General features: G+C 41.9%; 2 protein-coding genes across 4 annotated transcripts in view; one reads left to right on the top strand and one right to left on the bottom strand.

Moving 5' to 3' along the window:
- angpt4 (angiopoietin 4) overlaps positions 1 to 9116 on the bottom strand; it is a 37015-nt gene extending 27899 nt beyond the window's left edge. The window contains exons 1-2 of one of the 2 annotated variants that reach the window (XM_069169586.1): positions 9025 to 9116; positions 8114 to 8895 (exon numbers count right to left, since the gene is read on the bottom strand). In XM_069169586.1, the coding sequence (XP_069025687.1) occupies positions 8114 to 8518 (405 nt within the window). In that variant the 5' untranslated portion in view covers positions 8519 to 8895; positions 9025 to 9116. Of the gene's footprint in view, positions 1 to 8113; positions 8965 to 9024 lie in introns of those variants that run through there. The other variant, XM_069169587.1, reaches the window with a different exon arrangement.
- Positions 9117 to 22809: 13693 nt separating this feature from the next.
- On the top strand, positions 22810 to 27102 carry LOC138210435 (uncharacterized). Of its 2 annotated transcripts, none has more exons than XM_069169597.1 (8): positions 22810 to 22886; positions 23274 to 23531; positions 23999 to 24280; positions 24495 to 24794; positions 25705 to 25746; positions 25823 to 25909; positions 26260 to 26312; positions 26446 to 27102. In XM_069169597.1, the coding sequence occupies exons 1-8, from the start codon at positions 22847 to 22849 to the stop codon at positions 26653 to 26655; spliced, it is 1272 nt and encodes a 423-aa protein (XP_069025698.1). In that variant the 5' UTR covers positions 22810 to 22846; the 3' UTR covers positions 26656 to 27102. The 2 variants fall into 2 exon arrangements, with proteins under 2 accessions (XP_069025698.1, XP_069025697.1); XM_069169596.1 differs by having other exon boundaries at positions 23996 to 24280.
- The last annotated feature ends 326 nt before the right edge of the window (positions 27103 to 27428 follow it).

Raw genomic sequence — 27428 nt, 5'->3', positions numbered from 1 at the left:
TGCCATTAAAACATCTCGGAGATTTTTCAAAAAGCAGTGAGACCAAAAGCAGCTGCAGCGCATAAAATGGAGAAATTATCAGAAATTATGCTTCATGAACTCACAAGTACACACAAACACACACAGCTGTGCTGGAGGACTTTACATTGACCTACATTCATTTAGAGGAACCCTCAGCAGAACTACTATACGGCCACTCTGGAGCAGACTGTGGAACTCTGGTTCTGGTTCCACTGTGTCTGTTCCAAAGTGTATAAATTCACATTTTCACATTATGTAAAAATACTGTAAAACAAAACGCTCAATCCACAAACAAATGCACACTTTGGGTATTCAGCAGCTGCACTGTTTGGACTTCTCTACGTTTGTCTTATCACTGATGTCACATGTCCGCCCATAGCACGGACAACTGTCCAACGTTTAATGCACAGACTGTTTATAAAAGTGTTCGTAGCTTCAGGTCTGTAAAATGGTTCTGATCCAGAAGTGTCTTCAGCTGCAATACCAGCGAGTGCCACTAGAGGTCGGCTCCAAAAAGCCTCCGGCTCCATAGACTCCCATTCAACTTCTCTCATCAAATCCAAAGTGAATAAAATGTGTCCATCAGTTATCTCGGTGTTGTTAGCTAAAGTCACTCCTTCTTATTAGTTTTCTGGAGGTCCATCTGAAAATAATCCCTCATTCATTAGAAAAGAAGATTCAAGAAGACCTGTTTTTGGGGGCGTGTCTGTTTGATTGACAGGTCTGTGGTGCAGTCAGGTTACAGCTGTCAGTAGGCGGGACGTAGTATTGTCAGGTTTCCAATCAGATCGGTCAGATCCACCGCTGGCTCCTCCCCCAACTCGTCCAAATATGGTCACTTCCTGCTCCAAACCGCTCCGAACTAGCAAAGATGGTGACGGACAGAATCTGAACTGGAGGATTCATAACGTTCACAAACCGACGGGTGACCTCACTACTGGTTGCCGATTGATCGAAACACAAAACAGCCTGTTGCTGCAGAGACAGGCTTCAGAAAGATGTAAAACTATATTAAGATGGATTTTGGCGCTTAAAACCACAAAAAATATATTTTCATGCCGATCAAGACTGAAACTTAAACACAGGAAAAGTGTAAAATTTGGGACCTTTAATACATAATTGCAGAGCCCACAAATATAAGCCAGGACCGACATTTTTAAAAGCTAATTTTCAGTAAAAAGTGTCATATTTGGGTCACTCCAGTAACAAATATAAATGAACCCCCATTTTCTTCTCTTTGTTGTTTCTGTCTTCTATTTCCTCTTACATCTCTCCCCCTCCATTTATCTCAGCTAACTTTATCTCCTTCACCCTCTTTGTTCCTCTCTGCAGTGATTTATTGGTTTTAACAGGCGACTCGTCTGGAAGTGTTGAACTATGTCTTCCTCTTTATTTCATCCTCCACTGTGTTTTTTTTTCTCTCTCTGGTCTCAAACACTCTGGATCTTTTTACCCATTTATTTTAGGCATTAATGCTCATTTTCACTCACTTTGTCTTTTTTCCTCTTCACACTGGGAACATGCTTAAATCAAACCTCTTGAACATACAGTAACCTTTTATGAAGGGACTTCCCCTTCAGGCTTCTCTATAATTACCATAATAATCCTTGTCTTTTTAGGAAGAAGCTGCTTCCTGTTTCTCTTTAAAGCTGGTTTTGATATGAATCTTTATTGTGTGCACCAGATTAGAAAAGCTGAGCTGAAAAAAAAAAAAAATTAAGCAAAATCTTCAATAAAAACATGTAACCAGGAGATTCACTGATATTTATATGTTGTTCACGTGAGTCTAAATCTCTCTCGTTTTAATTCTGCGATTTAAAACCAGTTTCTTTTTCTGCAAAGAAGAATAAATGTGCTGATGCGGCTACAATCCTTTAAATGAACGACAGATCTTTCTCTCCTTCCAGCTCCGTTTGAAGAGCGTCTCCAGTTGGACTCATTGTGGCGATAACAGTGTAGTAGTCAGCTGCAGCGATACGGCGGACCAAGCTGGCTCCCACTGAAAGAGAAACTCCTGCTTCTTTTTCAACCTCTTCCTCTTTGTGTGGCGGTTGAAGCCATTTTGCTAACGAGCAGACCTGAACATGAGCCACATGTGGTCAGAAAGCAGCTGCAGTGGTTTCATCCAGCAGAACCTTGAAAACACGACAACAGACGGACACGGTGGCCAATCTGTGTCTGTAGCTGAAGGACTGATTTGTGTGACGGAGTTTCTGCCACAAGCGATTGAGTTAAAGTATCTCGGGGTCTTGTTGACGCGGGAGGGTGGGATGGAGCGCGATGGAGGGATTATATATCTCACGGGGACACCGTGGGTCCACCAGGAGCAGCTGGGACATGTTGGACAACCTGCTCAATCTCGCTGCCACTGCGACCCGACTCCAGATCACGAAAAGACAATAGATGGATTTTTGCAGCTGTACGCGGGTGGATTCAAAAGTTTAGAGACTGCTCCTGTTGCGCGTGAACAGTGCGCAGCACCGTGATGTGCACGGAGCACACAGATGCTGTAACCTTTGGGAGTAAAAAGTTTCGTTGCTCGATCGAAATCAGCACCTGAGTTACGTTTTTGTGAGCAGCGGTCGCCGATTCTTGACCAACCTGAAACCGAGGTTATTTTCTGCAGCTGCAACATACAGATGTTCTCCAAACGCCTCATCGGTAGACGCTATAATTTACCAACGTTCCCTTGACGTCTGCCGCTCTCGTGTTTCCACAGATTGATTTAGCAGTGACCATGTACGGACGTCCTGACGCCACATTCACATGGAGACAAACATCAACCGCAGACACACAAACAGAAACACACACTCTCCCACTCTTGACCACAGCCACATCCCCTGTGATTCCACTTCCTGCGCTGGTACCGCTTTTTATTTTCTCCTTTTAAAGGCCTTAATGGATCCTGTTGCGCAATTCAGCGTCTCTTGAATTCTAATTAAGTCCCGTAAAAATCAGATGAATTGATGAAGAAAAGAGATTCCAGTGATGTGTTGTGGTCAGAGGTTCTGCAGCGATCACGCTGCCACCGGACTCACTAAGACCGACAGGTAGAACATGAGCACACGGCCTCTACATTATCGGATCATAAAGCACCAGCACGGCCGCCGGGTCTTCTTTAAGAGCTGCTTTAAAACACTCTCCCACCTCCGCTCAGCAGATCTACAGGTAATGAAAACAAGCTGTGGTTCCCAAACACTCCCATCGCTGCCTCCACTTCTCAATAATCACTTCTCAATTAGTCCCAACAGGGGAAGTAAAAACTGTGAGAGAACCTCACTGACAGAAACCTGCAGCTTTTAGCTCGGATGTGAAGATCAGGATGGACTGCAGACGTTTTGGAGCTCCTACAAACCAGGAAAACTAAAGTCCTGAAACCAGGAAATCTGCAGGATCTTCAGCTGAGATGGTGAACAAATCAAACGTGAGACTTTTTAAAGTTCTACAGGAACTGTTGGATCTTCTGTTCACTAAATTTGTCCGTTTACTTTCCTCTTTCTGATTTCTTTGTACTCATCTCATTAAATACTCTGATTAGAATTAAATTAAAATAAATCAGCGATAAACCGAAATGATCCTGTAAGTAAAACCTTTGAGGAACTTTTACTTCCACTCAGTCTTCACACTGCGTTGCACCTTTGAGCTGAATGAGAGCTGGATTGTTTGGACTGATGGAGGCTGACGGGGAGATAATGGCTGTCATTAGACCGTTATTAAAACTGTCAGTGAGGTCCGCTCGCTGCTGTTTGATGTGCGGCCATGAAGGATGATGGAGCTCCGACCAGGTGTTCCTGCAGAAGGATGTCAAACAGCATCCGGAGCGCGCGACACTCAGCCTGCAACATTTTCTATGTTTTATTTTGTTCCACGTTGGATTCAGAAAAAAATTCCAAACTGGTGATAAATTCATCTCTGCAGCTTGATGAGTTCCACCTGTGAAGCATCTCACATCAAAATGTATGATGGCTACGATTGTCCAAAACATATTAGATTCACGACAACGTCTCATAAATCGTGAGATTCCAACGATTTTTCTTGGCCTCTTCTTTTCTATTCATCTGCGTCCACATCGCATGAATGTCCAACAAAACCCTGATTTATATTTTGACACCAAAACCACATGATTAGTTTCAGAACCGATTGTGGTTCGGGTTAAAAAAAAGAACATTTCTGAAGCGAGTTACATCACATATGTAACGCAAAGTAAATTTTAGAGTGAATATTTGGTGAAATCAAAATGATTTTGAGCTGAAAATACACAAAGAATCTTCCACAGAGCTGCGTGTTATTTCAACTGAGTAATCGCAGTGATTTAATGATAAGAAAAATAATACGAATAATTTGTGGAGTTTAAAAAAAACATCAATGTTTGAATCATCGCCTCAAGCTTTGATCTGCAGTTTTTGGTAAATGACGGATTCAAAATATGAAAAACAAACATAAAAACAGATTATATTGATTTAAAAGGGTAAAATGTTTGAAAACATCCATATAACAGCAATATCAAACATCTCTATAACTATCTTTTATATTCTCTATGACTGTATTTGATATTAATATTAGTATGTCTTTTGTATTATACTTTAAAAATCATGTATATATTTATTTTCTGAAGATTTTGTTTTATATGAAAGCTCTTTTCTCCAACTTTTCTCCACATAATACAATAAATTCAGCTTTTTCACTCAGCTCAGATCCACATTTTGCTGTAAGTTCATAAAACACTTTTCCACTGTAGTTAAATCACAATAAAAACCTTCTCTGGCTGCAATTTTTTCCTATTTTTACCTACGTGTCGTAAACAAGCTCGTAACTCAGATCATTACGAGGCACATGAAATTTATGACTTTTCTTGAAATAATTTTTTTTTATTTTCTACAAGCTGTAAATATTCTGTGACATTTGACTTCAGACTGACTTGATGAATATTATTTTAGGCTCCAGGTAAAAAGCTGCTGCGCCCACTCTTCTGCGTTGGACGCTGTCTGCCTGTCTGCCTGTCTTTCTGTCTTTCTGTCTGCGTGTCTGTCTGCAGCAGGTTTATCATCGACGCAACCTCTGACCACATCAAAGCGTCGTATCGCTGCTCTGTGATCTGACCACGGCGGCCTTCCTGTTTCTCTCAGGCGCGGCTCCATTTGAAGTCAGTCATTTGGCAGAAAGCTAAACAAGCCCCCTGTTAACTACTTCACTTACTGCTGTTTACAGACCGGCCGTCCAGAAAAACCACCGAGCTGCTGCAGAGGCCCCGAGAAACCAAACAGGGAGGGAATCATTTCCACTCTACAGAAATAGAGTGGGTGTTATTTTACTCTAATGGGCAAAATTCTTATTGCTATTACAGCTGAGGAAGTGCTCGTAAACTTATTGTGACCAAAACCACCTAAAAAAACGGAACAATTAACTGATTTCAATAATTGCTCAAATTGAAAGTCTAGATCAAAAGGTTTCCAAACTTTTATGTAGCACAATGTACAAATACAAATTCCCCAAAGAACCACTTCCCACTGCAGATACAGACAATTTCTTTAAATTACGTAATTACTTCAGAGAGGCTGAATAACAACAACATAAGGCAACTATTTCTAAATCCAAGAAGACATATTTTAATTGAGCACTCGCAGTAGTTACTGAAAAATCAAAAGGGGAAGTACGTAGAAACCTAAAAATGAGGTTGATGCAGAAGTTCCTTAAGCTGCAATACCAGCGAGTGCCACTAGAGGTCGGCTCCAAAAAGCCTCCGGCTCCATAGACTCCCATTCAACTTCTCTCATCAAATCCAAAGTGAATAAAATGTGTCCATCAGTTATCTCGGTGTTGTTAGCTAAAGTCACTCCTTCTTATTAGTTTTCTGGAGGTCCATCTGAAAATAATCCCTCATTCATTAGAAAAGAAGATTCAAGAAGACCTGTTTTTGGGGGCGTGTCTGTTTGATTGACAGGCCTGTGGTGCAGTCAGGTTACAGCTGTCAGTAGGCGGGACGTAGTATCGTCAGGTTTCCAATCAGATCGGTCAGATCCACCGCTGGCTCCTCCCCCAGTCAGTTTTCTTTGCCTGATATTGTTGTTTGTAATGTATTTGTTGTTTTTATGCGACAAGGGTGCTCAGACTTCCTTTAAAAGGAGATTTTAAACTGAAAAATGTGACTTAACTGGTTAAATGCAGAAAACAGGTTGAGTATCTCCTCAGATATGAAACCACAACAGGATCATCTCTCTTCATTCATGAAGATTCATCTATCACTTCAACCCTCAAACTTCAAGTGTGGAGCCATCGTTATCTTTTATCTGAACTAAATTAAAGCTCGGAGGACAGTGACGAACGTGGACTGATGTTTTGAAGTGAGACGGTACCGACGGCTGACCCTGACTGAACCCTGAGGGTCAAAGGTCACGCTCTGTCTCCTGTCTTGACTTGACCCACGTCTCCTCTGAGGTTTAACCAGTATGGGTGGTACACACACGCACACACACACACACACACACACACACACACACACACACACACACGGCTTGTTGAAGGTGTTGCTGACGTCTCGGTGGTTTAATCCAGCGAAGTACTCTGAATTGTCACTCTGCAGATTAACGTCTCTCCACAAAGTAATTTGATTTCTCCTTCAGCTACTAGAAGAAAGAAATCAGCTCTTCTGGGCAGCAGGAATAATGAAACTCACACTCGCTTCATTTACACTGGAATCCATTTGAACCCCTGTGAAGGAATCAATTGTAATGTGAACAGATCTGCAGCAAACTGTTAGAATGAGGAGGTCTGATTAGAGGCCAGTTTTTGATTAAAGGTGCAGACTTGATCCTGAAAGCAGCTTTTAAGACGAACGAGGCAGAAACCAAACTCCAAACTCCAAAAAATGACAAAATAAAACTTGGATTCACTTGAAAACAACAGATTTTAAAGAAAATATGAGAATCTTTCACCACCTCTGCCTTTATAAACACGATAATCACTTTCTCTGGAGTCTAAAATATTCAGTTTATAGAAAAATTCTCCAAACAGAGAAGCTGGAACTGCAGGAAGGCTTCATGAATGATTTCAACAATAAATAGTACAATAACCTGTTGATTTACTAAATGATGGCTCAATGAATAATTTATATTTTTACCTGAAGTTCAAATAGAATAAATCTAATATAACCCACCTTTAATAAACCATTAGTTACATCTGTGTGGGGGGGGCGGAGCCTATCACAGCTGACAGTGGGTCAAAACAGCGACAGAAAACCACTCATGTTCACATTCACATCTACAGCCAACTTCAAATCACCACTGAACAAACACACGTCTGATCGCTGCACGACTGTTTGGACAAAACCAGCCAGAAACCTGTAAACTCTTCACACAGCGATATTAATAACCAGGTTTTTCCATTCAAACACCTGAATATCATCTAAAACAGGAAGAAACCCGACGTGTACGTAAAGGCGATAAAAAGAAGTGAAGGAGGACCGAAGCGTCGCAAGTCGGAGGAAAACCGTGAAACATTTGGGTAAAGACTTCCTGCAGGAGGGAGGCGAGACGATCCAGGAACAAGGTTTAACACCGGCTCTCGTTACACCACATGCAGTTAAATGTGAAACTACAGATGCGTTTAGGAGGAGTTCGAGTTTGTTGGGACGACAACACGGAGGAGAAACACACTCGCTGATCAGAAGCAGCTGCCACTCGTCCCGAGTCATAACTGCAAACTTTGATCTGCGTCCTGCAGATCAGCACGCATGACAACCTGAGATATTACAATCTGAAACACACACACACACACACACACACACACACACACACACACACACACACACACACACACACACACACACGCACACACACTCTCCCGTTATGTGCAGCCTCTCATCAGTGTGTTATTTCGATGTGAACCCCGTGGAGAGTTGGGGGGAAACACATCTGCATATTTTCTGCAGAATTTTACCAGCTAGTTTGTTTGTTTGTTTTTTTTTCCCATAAAGTTCAGTTCAGCACAGATTGTTTCTCCAGAACTGTTGACCCAGTTGTCTTGTTTTACACACCGGTCACATGATATTGAGGTGACACCGATCGGATATGAAGAGAAGGAGTTTGCCTCTTACCTTCTGCAGCCACTGCGTGTTGTTCTCCATCGTGCTCTCCAGGTGCTGCAGTTTCCGTGCCGACCACTCTCCGTCAGCGGGCGGCGAGTCCCTCTGCACGACGCTCGCCCCCCCGCGGGAGACGCCATATTGTTCGGCCTGCGACGACGGCGGCGGCGACCCCCCCCCGCCCTGGCACCCGTCTAGCTCTGGCAGGATGAAGGTGTAGCTGCACTGGCCGTGCTGGATGCGGTGAAGCCTCCTCTTCTTCTCTGCACCTCCTCCACCTCCTCCTCCTCGTCTCTGGCCTCTTCCAGCTCCTCCTCGCTCCGCGCTGGCGACGCCGGCTGCATCGGTGACGGCCGACAAGGTGCAAAGCAGCAGAAGCAGCAGCAGCGACCTCCGGCTGAGATCGAAGCCTTTCATGACACTATGAAGAGCGTTTTCTCTCAGAGCGGAGACGGTCAAGAGAAGCTCGTTCACACTCGGACTCCGATTCACTTCAACATCAGGATGAACGCACGACTCGCTGCACCGAACGGTCAATCCATGAAGTCGAGTCTTGCACCAACTTCTTTCAACTTTTTCTTGAAATGCAGAATGAGAAAGCGACACCTGCTGCTTGGTCTCACACCTCCTCACCTCCAGGCATCAGATCTCCCGTCTTCTCTCCTCTCTTCTCGTCTTCTCGTCCTAATTTTGTTCTCTGTCATCGGGTTTGTCTTGTAGATTTCTCAGGACGGCTCCATCGGCGTGACGTCGGACTGGTCTGTCATCGTTTGGTTGAAACTCCCTCCCGTCCCCTGATGGACCGAAGACAAAATATGGATGGAGAGAAATGATAAGAAGACAAACGGAGAGAATAAAGGGACTAGAAGTGATGTGAAAACTAACGGAGACGATAAAAGAGATGTTTAGAAGGCGATGACAACCTCTCAAATCCTCACATGTCCAGAAATAAAAGCCAACAGAAGAGAGAGAGATCTTCTTGTACTCCCACCCTTCTCTGGGTGGCTCCAGTTTCTGAAGAGAACTACTTCTGCCCCCTTCTTATCTGAGGCTGGCCGAGAAAAAGGAAGGAGGAATGAGCAAGGGAGGGAGGGGGGTGGGGGAGAGGGGGGGAGTGGAGGGACAGGAGACCTGAGGGAGGTCTATTAGAGGAGCCCTCTCTATTAGCGGGCCAAGACGAGAAAGAAAGGAAGGAGAGAAAGCAAGGAGCCAGAAAAAGATAAAAAGGGGAGTGAAAAAGAGAAACGAGAGATAAACGCTGAGAGAGAAAGAAAGTGGAAACTGCTGACAGCGAGAGGAAAGACAGAAAGACAGAAAGGAGCTGATGGACAGAAGAAGAGAGATCTGAAAGAGGTCCAGTCGTCTTTCCTGACTGATCTTTTCTCTCCTGAAGTAAATCCCCGATGCCTTGTATGGTCATTGGCAACTTGGAAGCTGGAGGGTTTTTACTGTGTCCTCCAAACACAGCCGCGGTCGGAGGGGTGGGGAGGGAGGGGCGGGCGGGGGGGTGGGGAGGGAGGATCACAGGAGATCAGGGGGGGCGGAGGCGGACCACGTAGTCCACGTCCTCTCCGTGTGGTACCTCTTCTCTCTGCGAGGAAACACATGCACAGATTAGTTCCAGACAGATGGCCTCATCCCAGTGCTTATGAAACACCAGCTCTCCGTGTGTGTGTGTGTGTGTGTGTGTGTGTGTGTGTGTGTGTGTGTGTGGAGGGGGGGGGGGGTGCGAGCTGTCAATTACTCGGTTTATTTGCGCAGTGATAAACTGTCCTGCAGAAGACGACATACAAATACAGATTAAATTTTTCGATAAAAGCCACCAGATAAGAGATTTGTGCAGGAACATGAAAATGTGTCGTCTCTCATCTGGAGTTGAAGAACGAGACGGAAAGCTTCGACTGGAACTCGCTGATGAAGAGCTCTCATCTTCTTTATTTATTTTGACATCATACACTCGTATTTTGAGCGCGGCCTGACCTCGGTCTACTGTTACTGCTGCGGCGTCCATCTTGATTCTTGGCGGGGCCGAGTCGCTCACTTAGTGCGAGTCAATTGGTCCTTTGGGGGGGAAGCGGAGGGGTTACGCAGCGAATGGCTTTTGCCCCGACCGGAGATCCTTCTCATGGGAACGCGAGTGGACGGAGAGCCGGGACGCACAGAGCTGCACCACATAGAGCCGGTGTTCCCGCGCCAAATCCTCTTAGTGTGTCGCTTCTGGTTGTATTTTAATTAGAATTAGAACAATGATTTGGCTTTTATATATTAATGGTCCTTATATCAAGTTAGAGAACCATTGTTTTCTCTGTGACATCGAATGCTCATTTCATCATCAACCTGATAAGAGGCCAGAGCGGGATCTGGTTTCCATCATTGATGTGCATAACAGGTTTTAATTATGTCATCATTTGTTCATGGAGAGTTTGTGTTTATATGTTACCGATGAGCTCTGGCACGATGCAGAACTTCATCTCAAAAGTACCGACACTGAGAAAAAGAGCCAGAAAAATCACCAGTTTTGGAGAACCCTGTTGCCATGGCACCACAGTTCAGCTTTCACCATAGTGAATGTTTCCCCTCAGATGCCTCAGAAGGTCCCAGTGGAACTCAATGTTGACAGTCTGACTCTGGGGGACGAATTCACGGTTGCGCAACCACCGGCAAAGTCAAAGAAAACCCAGCTGGTGTCTCCTGACCTGACGATCCTTCTTCAGTCTTGGACGGTGAAGCTCCGCCCCTCTTGAAACGTGATGTCATCAGAACGCCCCGCCCGGCTCATCGCTTCATCGCCGTAGACTTTCTGAAGACTTTCAAGGGTCTCTGATGAACATTTACAGAGTTTGACCCAAAATCTGAAGATTCTCTGGACCCTCAGGCAGCGCTGCTTTAAAAAAACATACATGATTCTGCAATGGAAATCATTGCATGGGCTCAGGAACACTTGTCAAAGATTTTCTGTTCCTTAAAAATTCGACCTCAAATCTGATGTTTCTCTGCTCCAGTTTCTGGTCCACGGTGAAATCACTGATGTTCACGTACCAGTTATATGTGTTATATTATTATTATTATATTATATATATTATGTTATATTTTTAACATAACAGTCCAGTTCCAAGTTGTTCAGGCATCACAACATTTACAGTTTACATTATATCGCATTTAGCCATGGAAAGAGTTTAGCATGGGCGCTGCTCGTTTAATAGGGATATTTAAATGCCTTCTTTTGCTCTGAAAGTCTCATTACTGTTCCTTAATGTTGGTACCAAGTGTAGTTAGAGGGAGATTTCTCTGTCATGACTCAACGACAAAGCCTCTTTGGTGCGTGGGCATTTGTTTCTCTTCAGGTTTCTCTGGCATTTTTTTTTTGGCCATTAAAGTCCGATTGGATCCAATATAATTCTTTTAGAGGCTCTATATGCCAAAAGATTCCTGTCTTGGTGCCTTCCAGAAATCGAGCCGCGGCCATTTCAGGATGCCAGAGACGATTAGAACAACATGCTGAGATATTTCTATCCTCTCCAGCTCTGGGTCCTGGTGTTGTCTGTACTTTCCTGCATTCAGGCTGATATCAGGAGTAACAGTGGGGCACAACATGAGTCACGAACCGGCCCTTTCACCTTCCCTCTGTGGGAACGGACAGACGGGTGACGATGTGTTTTTTTTATTCCAGGATTTGATTTCAGCTACGTCTCTTTTTTTAGTCCCTTTCTAAACTTGATGTTTCTCTTTATTTACCCATCTGGCTTCTTTCTTGAATTTCACACACAACGATTTGAGAGTTTAGTCATCTGGTGACAGTTCTTAAAGTCACAGGACCGTCGCTCCAAAGACTGAACATTTCAGGTTTTGTAGAGAGTTACTGCTGATGTTTGAGACGAGTTGATTGAAGCAAAGATCTATATTGCATTCCAAAGTTTTCTATCTTAAATGAGCTCAGGCTGAAAGAAGGCAGCAGCGTTTCTGGATCATGTTTCTATCTGGTTTCTTTTTTGTAGAGTTTCAACCAGCGTTTCTGGATGCAGCGATGAACTGTGTTCACAGATGATGATTTACACAAATGTTCCTGAGCCCACACAGTGATTTCTGCAACAGAATCATGGCTTTTGATGCAGTATAGCCTGAGGGGCCGAAGTTCACGCCCATACAATATCACTTTTCAGCCTTTTCCCTTGTGTCCAAAGATTTCTGCGGATTCTCTGACTTTTTATAATATTATATACCGTAGATGATGAAATCCCCAAATTCTTTGTAATTTTTACATTGAGGAACATTATTCTTAGATTGTTGCACTATTTTCCCAAACAGTCTTTCACAGAGTGGTGAACCTCTCCACATCTTCACTGCTGAGAGACTGTCTCTCTGGGATGCTCTTTTTTTTATTCCTAATCATGTTACTGACCTGTTGCTAATTAATCTAAATAGCAGTGAGATGTTCCACTCGGTGTTTGTTTTTTTTACCTTTGGCCCCAAGTTTCTTGAAACGTGTCCCTGGTAAACGTGGCGTCTCCACCTCCTGCTGCAGCCTGGCGATGAGGTGATGGAGTCTCTGCTCCCTTCTGCTGCCTGCACCCCAGTTAAGTGGCTTCTCCTGGTCTGTTTCGGCTCCATAACAACTGGCATGGCGCGACCAAATGGAGCGCAGCCAAAGTCTCAATGTCGCAACAAAACAACAAGTCCAGACGGCTTTGGTTGTTAGGGCGATGCACAAACATGGCACACAGTGTAACGGCAACAGTGGAGTCTCACAGCCAGACAACGTCAACACAACCTCGACCAACAATAACCCACAACAGAGCAGTTTGAGCATGGTCAGCGCTCTTTAGAAGTACTTGATAATGACATTTTCACTGTAATGTGTGTGGAATATTGTAAATACTGAATGTAAACACCATTGCTGTGAGGCACACTCAGCATCCAGGATGTGGAATAACGTCCGAACGTGACGGTGCTGTGATGGATGAGGTCACGACCCTCCAAGCACTTTGTAATACTGAGCACCTGCAAAAACACATGATGGGACGTAACCCGAGAGGCTTTTGGTTATTTAAAACAACAGAAGGAAGGTTTTACACGTACAGGCTGAGTGGATGGATGGAGGGATATTCTGTATTTTCCTCATTGAGCTAAATTCATCAATACTCAATTTATGGACAGAAAAATTAGAAATTGAATGTGTTTTGCCACCAACTGACAACAGGTCTCTATGTACTAGAGGTATATGGTGGTGCATCAAAAAGTTCAGTGACCGGTCCTGTGGCACGTAAATGGTGCACAGCACCTTGACGTGCCCCAATTCAGCATCTGACCAAATGTGAAACCAAATGTGGCATCATGTTCAAAAGAATGGGATGGACATGAAGAAACAGTCACCTTTGACCACCAAAATCAAATCAGTTCATATTTGAGTCTGAGTGAACATTTGTGCCAAATTTGATGGAATTCCCTGAAAGTGTTCCTGAGATGTGGCGTCTACAAAAATAGGACGGACCGATCGAACGGATGTGAGGCTGGAGTGACCTTTGACCTTTGACCATCAGAATTCAAGAGTTCATCCTTGAGTCCAAGAGAACATTTGTGCTAAATGTGAAAAAATGGGCTCCAAGTTTTCTCGAGATATCAAAAATGCGACAGACATGAGATCACAGTGACCTTTGAACTTTAACAAACAAAACCTCATCAGTTCATTGTTGAATTCAAGTTGAATCAACTTGATTTAAGTATCAGAAAGGCTTCATAAGATGCGACTCAGCGAAAACTCCAGTGTTTGTCTGTGATGAGTTTATCTTGGGGACTTTAAGTGCTTTAGTTGGATTTTATTACGGTCATTCAATCATATTTGTTAAACTTTCCCAACTTTAAGAATAAGACTAAAAATAGATTAAAGACATTATTCATCATGTTAGTTGAAGCATCTCAGAGAAACTGAAGCAGAATTTAAAGTGCTAAGTGCTTCAAACCGGGCGACTGCAGACTTTATGGCTCAGAGTCTGTTGGGGAAAAATCATGGCATTGTAAAAGGTTTTGATCTTTTTTTAAGTTTCAGAAAAGTAACATTTAGGCAAAAATGACAAATAATATCCACCACAAAAAAACAACAACGTTGGTACTCTCGCACTGGTTTTAAGAAATATCCCTATTTCACTGGGAGTTTTCAACTATTACAAACAACCACATCGACTCGTCTTTAGCCGTCATCTCTGAGACGAGCGTCGTCGTTCGCTCTGCACGTCCAACACCAAACCAACTTCGTCTACTTATTGATTGTTGATCTGTAGATGTGATGTTGACCTGAAGTCGTTTCACCATAAAAGAGAGTGAAGAGCCTCCATCGAGCAGAATTAAACAAATTGAAAGGCATCCTGGGAAATGTAGAAAAGTCTTAATGGAAAGTAACATATTTCTCCTGGACTGCAGCGGACTTTTACAAAGAGATCCTCTCTAACAGGTTTTAATGCTTTTTGTCAGTTAAGCTCTGTGGAAGTAAAATAAAGAGGTCAGGCTTTTTCTGTGTTTGAATACGACTAATAATGATGTTTTATTTTATGAAAGTGTCTCCTCGTTTATATCCAGTAGCGTGTGATCTCCGAGTCAAGTGTTTCTGGCTCGGGGGAAAAGAGAAGGAGACAGGAATGCGCTCAGGGAGGGAGTTACAGCATATCTTTACTTTAAAACCAGGAATTTACTGCAGTTAAATGTTCAGAAAAGCTTTCAGAGATTTCAAACACTGGACTTAAATGCAGGAAAATTTCCCACCATTAGTGATGATCATGTTTATACTGTATTATCTGCTTCATTCTAACTGTATCACTGAAGTTACTCAAAGCCTGATAATGAAGATTAACAAGGTCACTCAGTGAATAAATTACGCAGACGCACTTTTAAAAAGGAAAGTTAGCTACCTGGTTTAGGAATTAGATATATCTTTAATGAGTGTCAAGTTTATTTATAAAGGACGTATACGAGTGTCATCCATCAGTTTAAGATCGGTGGCCGTGGCGGACCTGCGGCCGAGGTAAACGTGTGTTTGACAGTTACAGAGCGGAGGTCAACCTGCAGCCGGCGGTTCCTGACAGGCTTTTAAATCCCAGAGTAAACACACTACAGCTCCCCGAACTCCGGGGTAACATGAAACCTCATCCATCAAACTTATCTCACACATCAGATGCACAACAAGTGGGACATGTGCTTCAAACTGTAGGGTAGTGTAAACCTGTCACAAAGCCCTTTGCCTGTCTATTAGGATCCGTCTTTCGTTATTAAATCATCCTTCTTTGCAGTTTTTCTTTCCATCAGTTTTGAACTGATGAGCTCTGCTTCCAGGAAATAGCCACAGCTTTTGTCTTTTATAGGTGTTTACAGACCAAAGACATAGAAACTACACCAAAATATGAAAATACGAAATACTCGCCGGCCAATATTCCACATGGAAAGGTTGAGAATTAAGAAGAGGCGGAGCCAACTCCCATTTTGTCAATCATACATCACAGTTCACAGAGAAGTGCAGAAGCAACGGCCCGGCAGGTGGTACCTTTGACAAAGTCTTGACCTTCTCCGAGTCGAGTCTAAAAAAGTCTTGACTTATGGACGGCCCTACTTTCCACATACTTTATCTCCTCGTAAAAGTACCAGAATATCGTCATGCGACTGAAACAAATTGATTTTGGTGAGAAACTGCATTTTTACAAAATCACGGCTGTCCACTGAAAACAGTGTTATCTCCAAATTTGGTTATTTTCAATTTCATGTTCCAATTTCTTCAGCCAATAAAACTATTTAAAGACCATTTGGTTGTGAAAAATATTCTGTCACAAAGCTGAACTTCTATTTTCCTTTGCAAAGGGAACGTTAAGGTCACGGAGAGAAGCGCTTTTCACAGGACAGCTATGGAAGGCTTTGAAGGTGGTCAGAGTTTGGTTTGGTTTTTGGTTGGTAAAGTCTCCGAACTTTTCGATTGCACCTCGTATTAGCACTTTGTTAAGCATAATTGTTGAGGAAACGCTGTGATGGCAATGAGGAATTAAAAAGCACCAAAAATACAAACAAATCCACCAAACGAAACACAAACAAACAATAAAATCCACACAAACCGTCTCATAACTTCTTGCCTCTTTACCGTCTGCGGGTTCATAACATCCAGTAGAGATTTCAGTTTTTACTGAGTCTCCCTTGTAAACATTCTTCTCACCAGCAGGTCGTAAATAAGTAATAAATCACAACAAATCACAGCCACGTAGAGACTTTATAAACACCAATCAGCTCTGCATGTGTTGGAGCACTTGGCCTCGCTCCAGACCGAATAAAAACCTCTATCTTATCTTGTGTTTTGTTTCTAGATTGGCTGGCAGTTGTGCCGATCGCAAACGCGGTCATAAACCAAAAACCAACACACACACAGCCATTGTTCCGTGTTTCACTTGGAGCAGATGATGTACGTTATCGGACTCCGAAAACCCACGACATCGGCCAAAACCCATTAGCGCGCCGTGAAATGAGGCGGGTGTCGCTTGCAGTCAGCGCGGCCAACACACCCAGAGAGGAAAAAAACACAGCCGTGTTATTAGTTGTGAGAGATGGCTTGAAATCGTAGGTTTCAACACAACTGGCGAGGTCAGCACGAGGAACCCTGATCCTCACTCAGCGCAGGACGCTCCTCCAGTGGGCTCGTCTAAAACCCCTGTTGCCATATTTTTATCGTTTCACACTTGTTTCAGCTCCAGTAAACGCCCGGCTTCACATGTTCACACACTCTGATGCTGAACACGGACGGAGGTGCAGGAGGTCAGTCAGTGCCTTGCTTAAAGGAACATATTCACTGTCTCTAGGCCGACGCTCTTCCACATATTTAACTGATCTGGTGCCACTTCATTGCAGAGCTACAAAACAAATATCACAAGAAGTCTCTAGCATGTGAGGAAACACTTCACTCAGCAGTTGGTGGCTTAATACGAATCTCTTCCTGTCTTGTCTGTGTGCAATCTTTTTAAAAACTTTCATAGCCTCCAATAATGACTGATTAAATGAAAAATGAAGCCCAGCGTCAGAGCTGCTTCCAGGATGCTTCATAACGCTCATTCATTCAGCTGCGTTGCTCGTGAATGTCCAGCACAGATGCTATAATTTGCTGTAAAGTTACTGATTACATGGAGGTCAGCGATGTTTGCTGCAGACTCTCCCTCAAAACGGCCATGATTCTGTCGTGGAAATCACTGCACGGGCTCAGGAACACTTGGTGAAGATCCTCCGAAATTTGACCCAAAACCTGCTGTTTCTCTGCTCCAGTTTTTAGGTCCGTGGTGAAATCACTGATGTTCTCATACCAGCGGTCACGTTAACGTGAGGAAGTCAGTGATGACGTTGATCAACAGACGAATCGCTGAATACTTCCTCATGGAGGTTGTTGCTGCCACTGTGTTGCACTTGGTTAGCGTGCAACTGATCGCACATCCCATAACCACAATGGTGCCTGTCAGACACATTATTATCTGTTAGTCTCTTTAATATCAACAAAGAAATTAAAGGTGACCGAAACAGTAACTCCTGTGTCGTTGGAAACAACAGGTGAAGTATGATATTGTGGATTAATTCTTTTAAAAAAGTTTAAGAAACAAATAGATGTGAGTATCATACATCATTTCATCATTTCATCAGCAGTGGTTTGCTGTGGTCAGGGAGCTCAACATGATTCACTTCCTGTTGGCTGTACATTGTCTAAATTTCAAATTGATGACGCAACGCTGCAGACGGTGGGGGAAGAATCATCACTGTGGTTGTTAGTTTTCTAATTTCTCTGGAACGACATCTAATAAACGACATCTCCAGCTGAAATCCTCCATGTTTCAGTCCCTCCTTTTACAGTTAGGAGCTGTTTACATAATTTCCTTATTTAATCAAAGACATCTCATGAAAGGTGACAACGGCTGTGATAAAAGAAACTTTCTATTCTACTCTCACACGCCACTTACTTCCTGTTTACTGTCAAAAAGAAGAACAAGTACTTAAGAAGAAGGAATTATGCTAAAAAAAAAAAAAGGGAAGGATCAAAGGTGGAGCAAAAAGTATTTAGATAACATCAGACAGAAATTTGGTAAACACAATACTCGACGGTGCAGAGACAAACCGACTGCAACGAAATCATCGAGACTGAAGAGATCCGCATCAAAAACCGACATCATGAAGAGTTTTCTGCTCCTCATCCTCTCGCTGATAACAGGTAAAGACTACGAACACCTGTTTACTGATACTACAGACAGACAAATGTCATATTTCACATATATTTTACAGTTTATATTATATCCAAAATATAAACGGTTTTCTACCTTTTCTGGTTTGAGCTTTTTATTGAGTTCCTTAACTTTACAACTGAAAACAATATGAGCAGAAGTTCACCAACGATGTTGGACTAAACAGCGCGAGAAATCCAGCGTGAACAAGAAAATTTAATTATCAAGCTAACAAACCAAACAAATTTCTTTAGACGTTTTCGTGTATAGATAAACATGAATGTGTATAATGGAAGATAAAAACTCCTCGAGTGAAGCAGCTGAGATTTTGATTTTGATTTTTTTTTTGATTTTGTACACTTTATTAATCCCCGAGGGGAAATTTCTTTCTTTGCTACAGCAGATGCTTTTTGTTTCTTGTATCTTTGGACAAAAACAAAAAAATTTAATTCACTTTTAATATGAGCTGCAGATGTAAATATTTCTTCTGTACATTTGATAATCATGAGCCTTGAAGTTACTCAGAATTAAAATGTCAGACTTTGGCGACTCCCAGTGGTGGCAAAAATAAACTACAGGAACACCCAGTTTAAACTTGCACCGCATGAAAAAAACAGACTCACAAACCTCGAATGAGCTTTTAGAAACTCGCTGAATGTTTAAGTGGCATTTCTTCATTTTTCTCAGGAAAGAAAAAAAACAAGAACAAAAACCCACCAAATTAACGAGTTTAAATGTTCACTAGAGAGCTTCTTCACTGAGACTACAGCACCGAGGTTTCAGAACCAGAATCTGACCAAACATTTCTCTGACCTGCAGGTTGTGTGGCCTCATTTGACGTGCTGGCGTGTGCAGGAGGATGGTTGACGTTCAGCTGCACATATGCAAAGAAAAACAAATACGAAATGATCTACTTGGTTATTCCCAACGGAACGACCATACAAATCTCTCAAAAGAATGTGTGGGAATACCAGGGAAAATTTTCTTTGTGCCACGATACAACACAGAAAAAACTCAGCGTGACCGTCAAACATCTAGACTGGGACGACTTTGGAAATTACAAGTGTAAATTTTTCAAAAACATTAACTCATCCTTTCAAGAAAAGACAGCAAAACTGAATGTTGGTAAGAAATGTGTCATCTTTTATCATTATTATTATTGTTGTTGTTTTTACTATTATCATTATTATTATCAGTATCATTATTGTCATCATTATTGCACATTTAATTAAGACCAGATCAAAGACAACAAATGTTCTTCTTTAATGAAAAATATGCTACAAACTTGAGCGGAAAAATCAAAGTTTGTGATAAATTATTGGGGAACAGAAAGAAGTAGCAGGGAGCCAAATCCAGTGGTGGTGGGGGGCTACGATTGTGTTGTCATGGGCGACATTTTTGCGTGTTTTGCCATGTTGGAAAAACCTGTTGCCGTGGCGCCACAGTTCAGGTCTCCGAAGGTCCCGGTGGAACTCGGTGTTGACAGTCTGACTCTGGGGGACGAACTCACGGTGACACAAAGAAAACCCAGCTGGTGTCTCCCGACCTGACGCACCTTCTTCGGTCTTGGACAGTGAAGCTCCGCCCCTCTTTTAACGTGATGTCATCAGAACACCTCGCCCGGCTTATTGCTTCGTTGCCTTAGACTTTCTGATAATGGAGAGCGTTCAGAACTTCATCTTTCTGTTTGTTTTACAGCGAATGACGCCTGCCAAGCACCGATACAGCAAACTGCGTACAGAGGAGCTAAAATCAACATCACATGTAATTATCCACAAAGGAAATACAAGAAAAAGGTCAAGTTTTTATGCAAAGAGACGACTTCTGACTGTCGGGATATTACATCGACGAGATCTCCGAAGTCGAACGAAGCATTCACTACCACAGAAAACAACAATATCTTCACCACGTCCGTCAGCCACGTGTCCTCTGAGGATGCCGGAGTCTACTGGTGTGGAGTGGAATTAAGAAATGGAAATTACAGAGCTACACTCACACAAATACAACTGGAGGTCAAAGGTGAGTATTACTGCACCTGCGCGTCTCCTTAGCACCGGATTAATTTGTGTGTTTAAATGCAGCTACGATTGAACTTTGAGTGTGTTTGTGTGTTACAGACGGCTCTTGGTTCACTGCGGTCATCATTGTGACCGTTTGTGTCGTCATGATCGCGCTTGTGGTCGTTTTGGTTTTTGTTAAGAAAAGTAAGTGACTTCTTTTTCCATTTTGCAATTTTACACATAAACACGCAAACGCACTTTCCTTTTTTTTAGAAGTTAGAGGACCATATTCATGCACGGACGCGTTGACAAGTTTGTTGCGCGTTTTAATGTCGGGACACAGCTGTCAAGTCATGAAGTCACGCGGTGGAGCGACGGCTGCTCGTTGTGTGAACGATTCCACTTCCTGTCCGTCACTTTCTTACGTTTTCTCGTTCCTCTCCGTCAGGACTCCAGAGTTCAAAAAGCAGAACAGCTGAAGAAGCCCAGAACCAAGAGGTGCGTATCTGTATTGGTGTGTGTTCGTGTGGATGTTCGTCCTGCCAGATGTAATGAAGTTGACCCACCGAGGCCTCAACGCTGCAGCGTTAAAGTCACATTAAAGTCAGAATTTATCCATTTAAGATGTTCTGGCTGCTGTGAATTCAGTGCAGCTTTTGGAAATGATGTCGAACTGGCTTTAAAAGTTTCGGTACGGCTGCTGCTTCCCGTCAGGACTGCCTGTTAACTATTTCCTTTCTGTGTGTTTCATTCTGGAAGGATTCCCACTACGAGGAGATTCAAGAGTTGGGCCGGAAGTCGGACGCGATAAAAACAGTTTACGCCACTGCTAACTTCCCCACGAACACGCCCGCCTTTACAAAGGACTCCAACGTCCACGTTACCAACTCCTCTGGTGACGTATGCTCCACCGTCAGAGACATTGAACTTTACTACATGGTGGATCACCAGTCCAGAGGTGCCGAGGACGCCGTCTACACGACCGTCAACGAGCCGCAGCAGCACTGACGAAGTCCCGGCAGCTCTCAGCGCCTTTATTTTTATAATATTAACTGTATAAAGTAAAGGATTGTTATACACTGTCCGAATTGTATTAATATAATATCAATATATTTGGAATAAAATTTAAAAAAAGATCAACTCCATTCACACGTGTCGTTGTGTTTAAACACTTAGCTGAGTTTATTTGAATAAATTACTGCTCTCTCTGTAGCCGTTTCATTAAAAAAACACAAATTTATGAATTTCTTTGTTCTTGGTCGATTATTATTTGAAATATTTCTTGATATTTCATTAATTTGCAAATATCTAACAAAATTAAATGCTGGATTTGGGATTTGTTTGGGCGAGATGTTGGAATTTGTGGCGATCACCATGGTAACATTTACATCAGTCGATGTAAATAAACTTTTTCCTTGTTTCTCATAGTTGGACTTTTGATCCCTGACTTTGGTCTTTAAGGCAACAGACAACATTATCCTGGTTAAACTGAACAGAAGCGCCGCCTTCAGGATAAACTCAGGAACAAAAATGTCCTACGAGCTTCACAGCTCACACCGATACAAATATGACACCAACAACTGCAGATCTCACAAGAAAAAACAATTTAGAAGTGTCTAAACTGAAATACCACCGATGGCCACTAGGGGCTGGCTACAAAACAAACAAAAAATCTGGCTCTAACAGACTGTCATTCAAAAAGCATCAACTTCTCATGAATTATTCAATCAATCAGTCATCAGTAAATGTTCTCCACGATGTACTCCAGCATTCATTAGAAATCAGGACTCAGACACAGATATGTTTAGAGGCTGTTTGATTGACAGGTTTCAGCTATAGGTGGGCGGGGCATAGTGTCTTCTCTCCAGCTTGACCAAATATGGTCACTTCTGGCTCCCAAAACGCCAACAGACAAAATAGTAAGTTGCCTCTTAGGTATGAATGGAGACAGATAATTGGGCAGCAAGAGAGTTCACAGCTGTGATTGACTGGTGGTCACAAAAATATCTGTAACAGGTGATGACGTTCAGCGACAAAACTTTGAATACTTTCAGCCCCTCAACAGGAAACACAACAGGAAGTCTCAGAACTTTATGATCACACGTGATAGTTGGCTGACGTGCTGCTATTTTTAACTATTTTATAACAGCTTCAGAAATGTAACCTAGAAAAGTGCATCATGTTTAATCAACTCATCATTTCTATTAAATCTAAATCTATTAAAGCAACAGTAACTAAAGAGTTCCAAATCTACGTCACTGTACTTTTAAATTAAACACAAACTTTGTGCATCTTCGTTAACGACAGCCGGTGAGGAGCCGTCATGGCGCCGATGGAGGGAGCGCTTGGTTTAACCACATACTCAAACCACCGTTGAGCCAAAAGCTAGAAAGAGGAAGGAGGATGGCAGGGAGAGCCTAACATATAAAGATCAGGAAACACGACTGTCTGCAGACGAAACGAGAAGAGGATCCAACTGCAGGTTCATTTTTTCACGTTACTTCTGCATCGAAGACCGAAAAAAGATGAAGAGTTTGTTTCTCCTCATCGTCACACTGATAGCAGGTAAGAACATCAGCTCATCCTGTGGTGTCCTTTCTGCTTTTAGCAACACTCGTCTTGAACAAACGCCACAGTAGCAGCAGACAAACTAAAACCAACACGCTCAAAAAGAACCCGCGTTTAGTTCTTATTCAAATAATTTCGTTTTCACGTTTCTCAAGTCACGTTTCCAGTCAAATGAAATAAGTCCAGAACAGAAATTATTTTACAGCCGAGAAAACACATCTTAGGTCTTTTTTCACAGAAGCGTTCAAGCGCCGCTTGGTGATTCAGATTTGATCCTGCAGGAACGACCCGGCGACGTTTCCACCGTCAGTTTAGACCACCGCTGAACACAAAGACAAATAACTGAATTGTTCCAGCGGTGACATTTTTGTGTTTTATCTCCAGGCTGCGAGGTCCGGTTGGTGGAGAAGCACAGCAAAGGATGGGTTTCTTTCATGTGCTCAGCCCCTAAAACCAGTGGAAAATATCAAATGACTGCTGGAGACAGTCACAAACAAATCTCAACACGTTTGCTGAACGTGACCATCGAGCAGCAGGAACCGGAGGACTTGAAGAATCAGAAGAGAGTGAAGGACTTCATTCCACCGTGTGACAAACCATCTGAGACGTCACCTGGAAGCGTGGAACTGCACTTTGAAGTTGGTAAGTGGCGTTCGCTTTTTATTATTTATTAAACGTGTTGGATGTGAATCAAGAGGAGTTTTACTTAAAATTATTGTTAAAAAGTAGCCACCAAATACATTAAATATATCAAATAAGATTTTGTTCATGTTTAGTTAATTAACACATTTTGGTTCCATCATTAATATTTTATTATTTTGACTTTTATTGCTGAGCTTAAACAATAAAATTCAGAAGGGTAATTTTTAATAATAATTCTTGGGAGTTTTAATTTAACTTTTTGATGATCTAAATAAAGAAATCAATTCCAAATAAAAAGAAAGAATAATGTGATGATATTTCCTCCCATCATGTGCTGGCCGAGTATTATTACATTATTACATATTATTATTATTATTATTATTATTATTATTATTATTATTATTATTATTATTATTATAACAGTATTTTAGTGTCCATCATGTTTTATCTTTGTGTTTTATTAGCAGAGAAAGACAGAAATGAAATGTTTATTCAAACATACAAATCTGCAAAAACCACCATCAGATGTGACGACTATAAAGATAAAAACAAGTCCGACGTCAAGTTCTTTTGCAAAGACAAAACATCCACCTGTAAGAATGAGACACATTGGACATTCCTCACGGACGCCAGCGGCGGCTTCAACGTGTCCATCACTAACGTGTCCTTAAAGGATGAAGGTGTCTACTGGTGTGGAATTAAATTCAATAACGAAGCTGCACTCAAAAGAATAAAACTGGTGGTTCACGGTGAGTGATTCACTTCTTCAGCGTCTGAAGATTTGTTATATATTAAGTCGTATATTTATATCTGACCAACAGAAAGGGAACAAACTCCCGTTTTCAGCTTCATGAATCTGAGACTGAACATCAGACTCGGTCTCTCCTCTTTTTTCATCAAACACAACCTTTAAACAAGTGTTTTTTTTCTCTCTCCTGCTCCCGCTGGGTTTGTTTTCTACAGATATCAGAATCTTCAATAAATCATACACCGCCGGAGACGACGTCTCTTACTTTTGTATATACAAAGACTTAAAAGCTACAAAATTCATCTGTAAAGGAGAAGATAAGTCTGTCTGTCAGACTCTCGTCAACAGCAAACAGCCTGATTCAAATAAACGATTTCTGATGAACAACAACAAACCAAAGAAAAATATCTCGGTAACGGTGAAAGGAGTGACGACGGCCGACGGCGGGACGTACTGGTGCGGAGAAGAGAGCGACACTGGACGCCTGTTCCTCCACAAGTTCTTCCTGTCTGTGGGTGAGTGCAGCTCAATATACAGTTTATCTTTACTTTAATAAAATAAAAAAGTTTCAGGCATAAAAAAAAAAAAAGAAAAACAGTAAATGATGAGAAGAGTTTCATAAAAGGAAATGAGGAAATGGTTTGATATTGAAACAGATACGCAGAAAGCAGAAAGACAGGAAGGTGTGATGCACTGAAACTCAACAGCTTTCACTTCCTATTTTTCAGGTATTCAGGTATTAACAAAACAAAAAAAACATATTTCTAACCTTCAAACCTTTAAAATGTGTGTCCACAACTTTTATGACCAATTTAAGTTGAACTTTTACTTTTAAAAATAAACAAACACAAAAATGAATCATCAACCGGTTGATGTGACAGCAGGACATTTTCACAACTCAAATCCTTTATGTTTGATCCATTTTTAAGTTCCTGTATTTTAAATTTACACTATTTCAGCTTTATAATTTACACTTAAAGGAAGATTTTAGATCTATCTGAACACCGTAGTCACATTAGCAGATAATATTCATATTGGCCAGAATATAACACGATATTCTTTCCTGGAAAACAGGTTAAACAGAAATGTGATATCGATCTGATATTCAAGACATTCGTGTGTTCGCAGCATCCGACTGTTTCTGAGGAGACTTTCAGAGACGGAGCTGCACTTTGTGTGTTTTCAGTGTTTTCAGTTTGTTTCAGTGAATCTTAAAGTGAGTTTTTACATTTGTAGTCTGGATAAAAATAGTGTTGGATTTATTAACAAACCTGTCCTTTGCAAAGGGAGCTGGAAGATATTAAACATCTTTTAAATTGTGATTAAAGGTTTTCCTTTTTTTCTGAATATATTGAATTATCCAAATGGATGTTACTGATTTATGAGTTGTAAATTTATTAAAGCTTCCAATCTGTTTTCCTCTAGAACCGCCCCCGTCTGCTGCTCCCCCGTTAGGCAGGCGTCCCGGTGAGAAGACAGTTAATATCTTTAATCTGCAGAAGCGTTGAAATGATGCTGAAGATGTTTGCGGTTTATCTTCCAGATGGCTGGACGGTTCGCATCGCTGCGATCGCCAGTGGAATCGTGCTGCTGCTGCTGTTTGGGATTTTATTTATCTTCATCTACAAACGTAAGAACTGAGACGATTTGTTTGTGAAACACACGAACATGAATGTTTCCGTGACCACACACACACAAACCCACACTGACGTACTTCCCTGTCTGGAGGCGACGTTGAGAAAAGACGCCGCAGACGATGTCAACAGTGACGAGACGCGACGTTTTTAAAACCAGAAGTTGACCAAACAGTAAAATAATACGGTAGAATCTAATTTAATCAAAACCAGCGGATGCTGGCAGTGTGATTGTTGAGATAAAAAATGATTTTGTGGTGGATTTTTTTTTTCCAAAATGTTTGCAGTAATTTGCAGAGTTTTAAGTGATATTTCTACTTTTGTTCTTTTCTTTTTCTGTTTTCAGGTTTTTTACATTCAAAACAGACAGAAAACGGAGCAGCAGTGCAGGATAGAGAGGTCGGTGTTTTAAATGTGTTTCCTGTTTGATTCTTTGAGGAAAAACTTGGGATTAATGTTTTGTTTTTCATTAAATGTTCTCCGCCGGTTGTTACGCTTGAACACAAACTCATTTTTCATTCCTCTCTGGAAGGACTCTGTCTACGACCAGATCCAGGAGCGCTCTCAGAGGTCCACCGACCCGTCCGCTATGCATTACGCCACCATCAGCTTCCAGGGCCGTGATGGGCAGATGGTCAATGACAGCTCCTCCACCTGCCAGTACTCTGCTGTGAAGTACAGCCAGAACTCCACCTACTCGACTGTCAATCACGGACGGTCCGCTCGACGAGAAAACATTTAGAAAATAAGAACTCAGGAATCAGGAATCATTTCATTACTGTTGGATGCACCGCTGGTTTTGTGATTAAACTTTGGCACTGGTCTGTGATGACGACACCCAGCTGTCACTCAAAAGTAGCCCCGCCCTCAATTACACAGAACTTTTAGCCTGAATACAATTTAGCGTCATAAAGTTCTCGTGAACTTTGTGTAAAGCATTTTGTGTAAACGTGTTTATTTTTGTATCAAGATCAAGATTCCTGATTAGAAAATGTTTCATGTGATGTGTTTAAAACTATTTTTCATCTAAAAATGTTCAGATTTAATTGTTTTTTTATTGAATACTTTGTTAAAACATGCGTGTTGTTGTTTGGTGCTGCAGCACCGAGTGTCTCGGTTCAGACTCGTTCGGGTGTCAACGAGAGTTGGAGTTGAATAAAAATTTAATTCATCTGTTCTCAAAGTAAAAGACGCAGATCGGTGTTCAACTGTTGTTTAACACATTTAAAATGATCAAACCTTCAAAGTATGTTTGTACGTTTCCTGTCACACAGTTTTGGAAACATGTCTGCAGATAAGTATGATCACATTTCCACTGATGTGTTTGAGGGACCTTTTTTTTTTACCTCATCTAAAATGACTTCTGTTGCCAGTTTGAAACACCGAACCGATCAGATAAAACTCCTCCGAGGTGTTTTTAGTGTTCAGTGTGTTTTGATCGAACTGGATTAAAACCTGCAGTTTCAGACTTACCTGAAGTCCACGTGAAGTCTGCAGCAGGTCTGAACCCAGATG

The sequence above is a fragment of the Embiotoca jacksoni genome, unplaced genomic scaffold, assembly GCF_022577435.1.
Source record: "Embiotoca jacksoni isolate LCO1_2020_lvr unplaced genomic scaffold, fEmbJac1.0.p SCAF_46, whole genome shotgun sequence".
Classification (NCBI taxonomy): Eukaryota; Metazoa; Chordata; class Actinopteri; family Embiotocidae; genus Embiotoca; species Embiotoca jacksoni.
The sequence above is the reverse complement of the archived record's forward strand: the minus strand, read 5'-3'. Positions and strand labels throughout refer to the sequence as shown.

Bases quoted from the DNA above. Each gene is read 5' to 3' on its own strand.
- LOC138210435 (XM_069169596.1), top strand. From the start codon at position 22,847: ATGAAGAGTTTGTTTCTCCTCATCGTCACACTGATAGCAG. The intron at 25,747-25,822 runs GTGAGAAGACAG...TTTATCTTCCAG, and splicing joins CCCGTTAGGCAGGCGTCCCG to ATGGCTGGACGGTTCGCATC. The intron at 25,910-26,259 runs GTAAGAACTGAG...TTCTGTTTTCAG, and splicing joins ATTTATCTTCATCTACAAAC to GTTTTTTACATTCAAAACAG.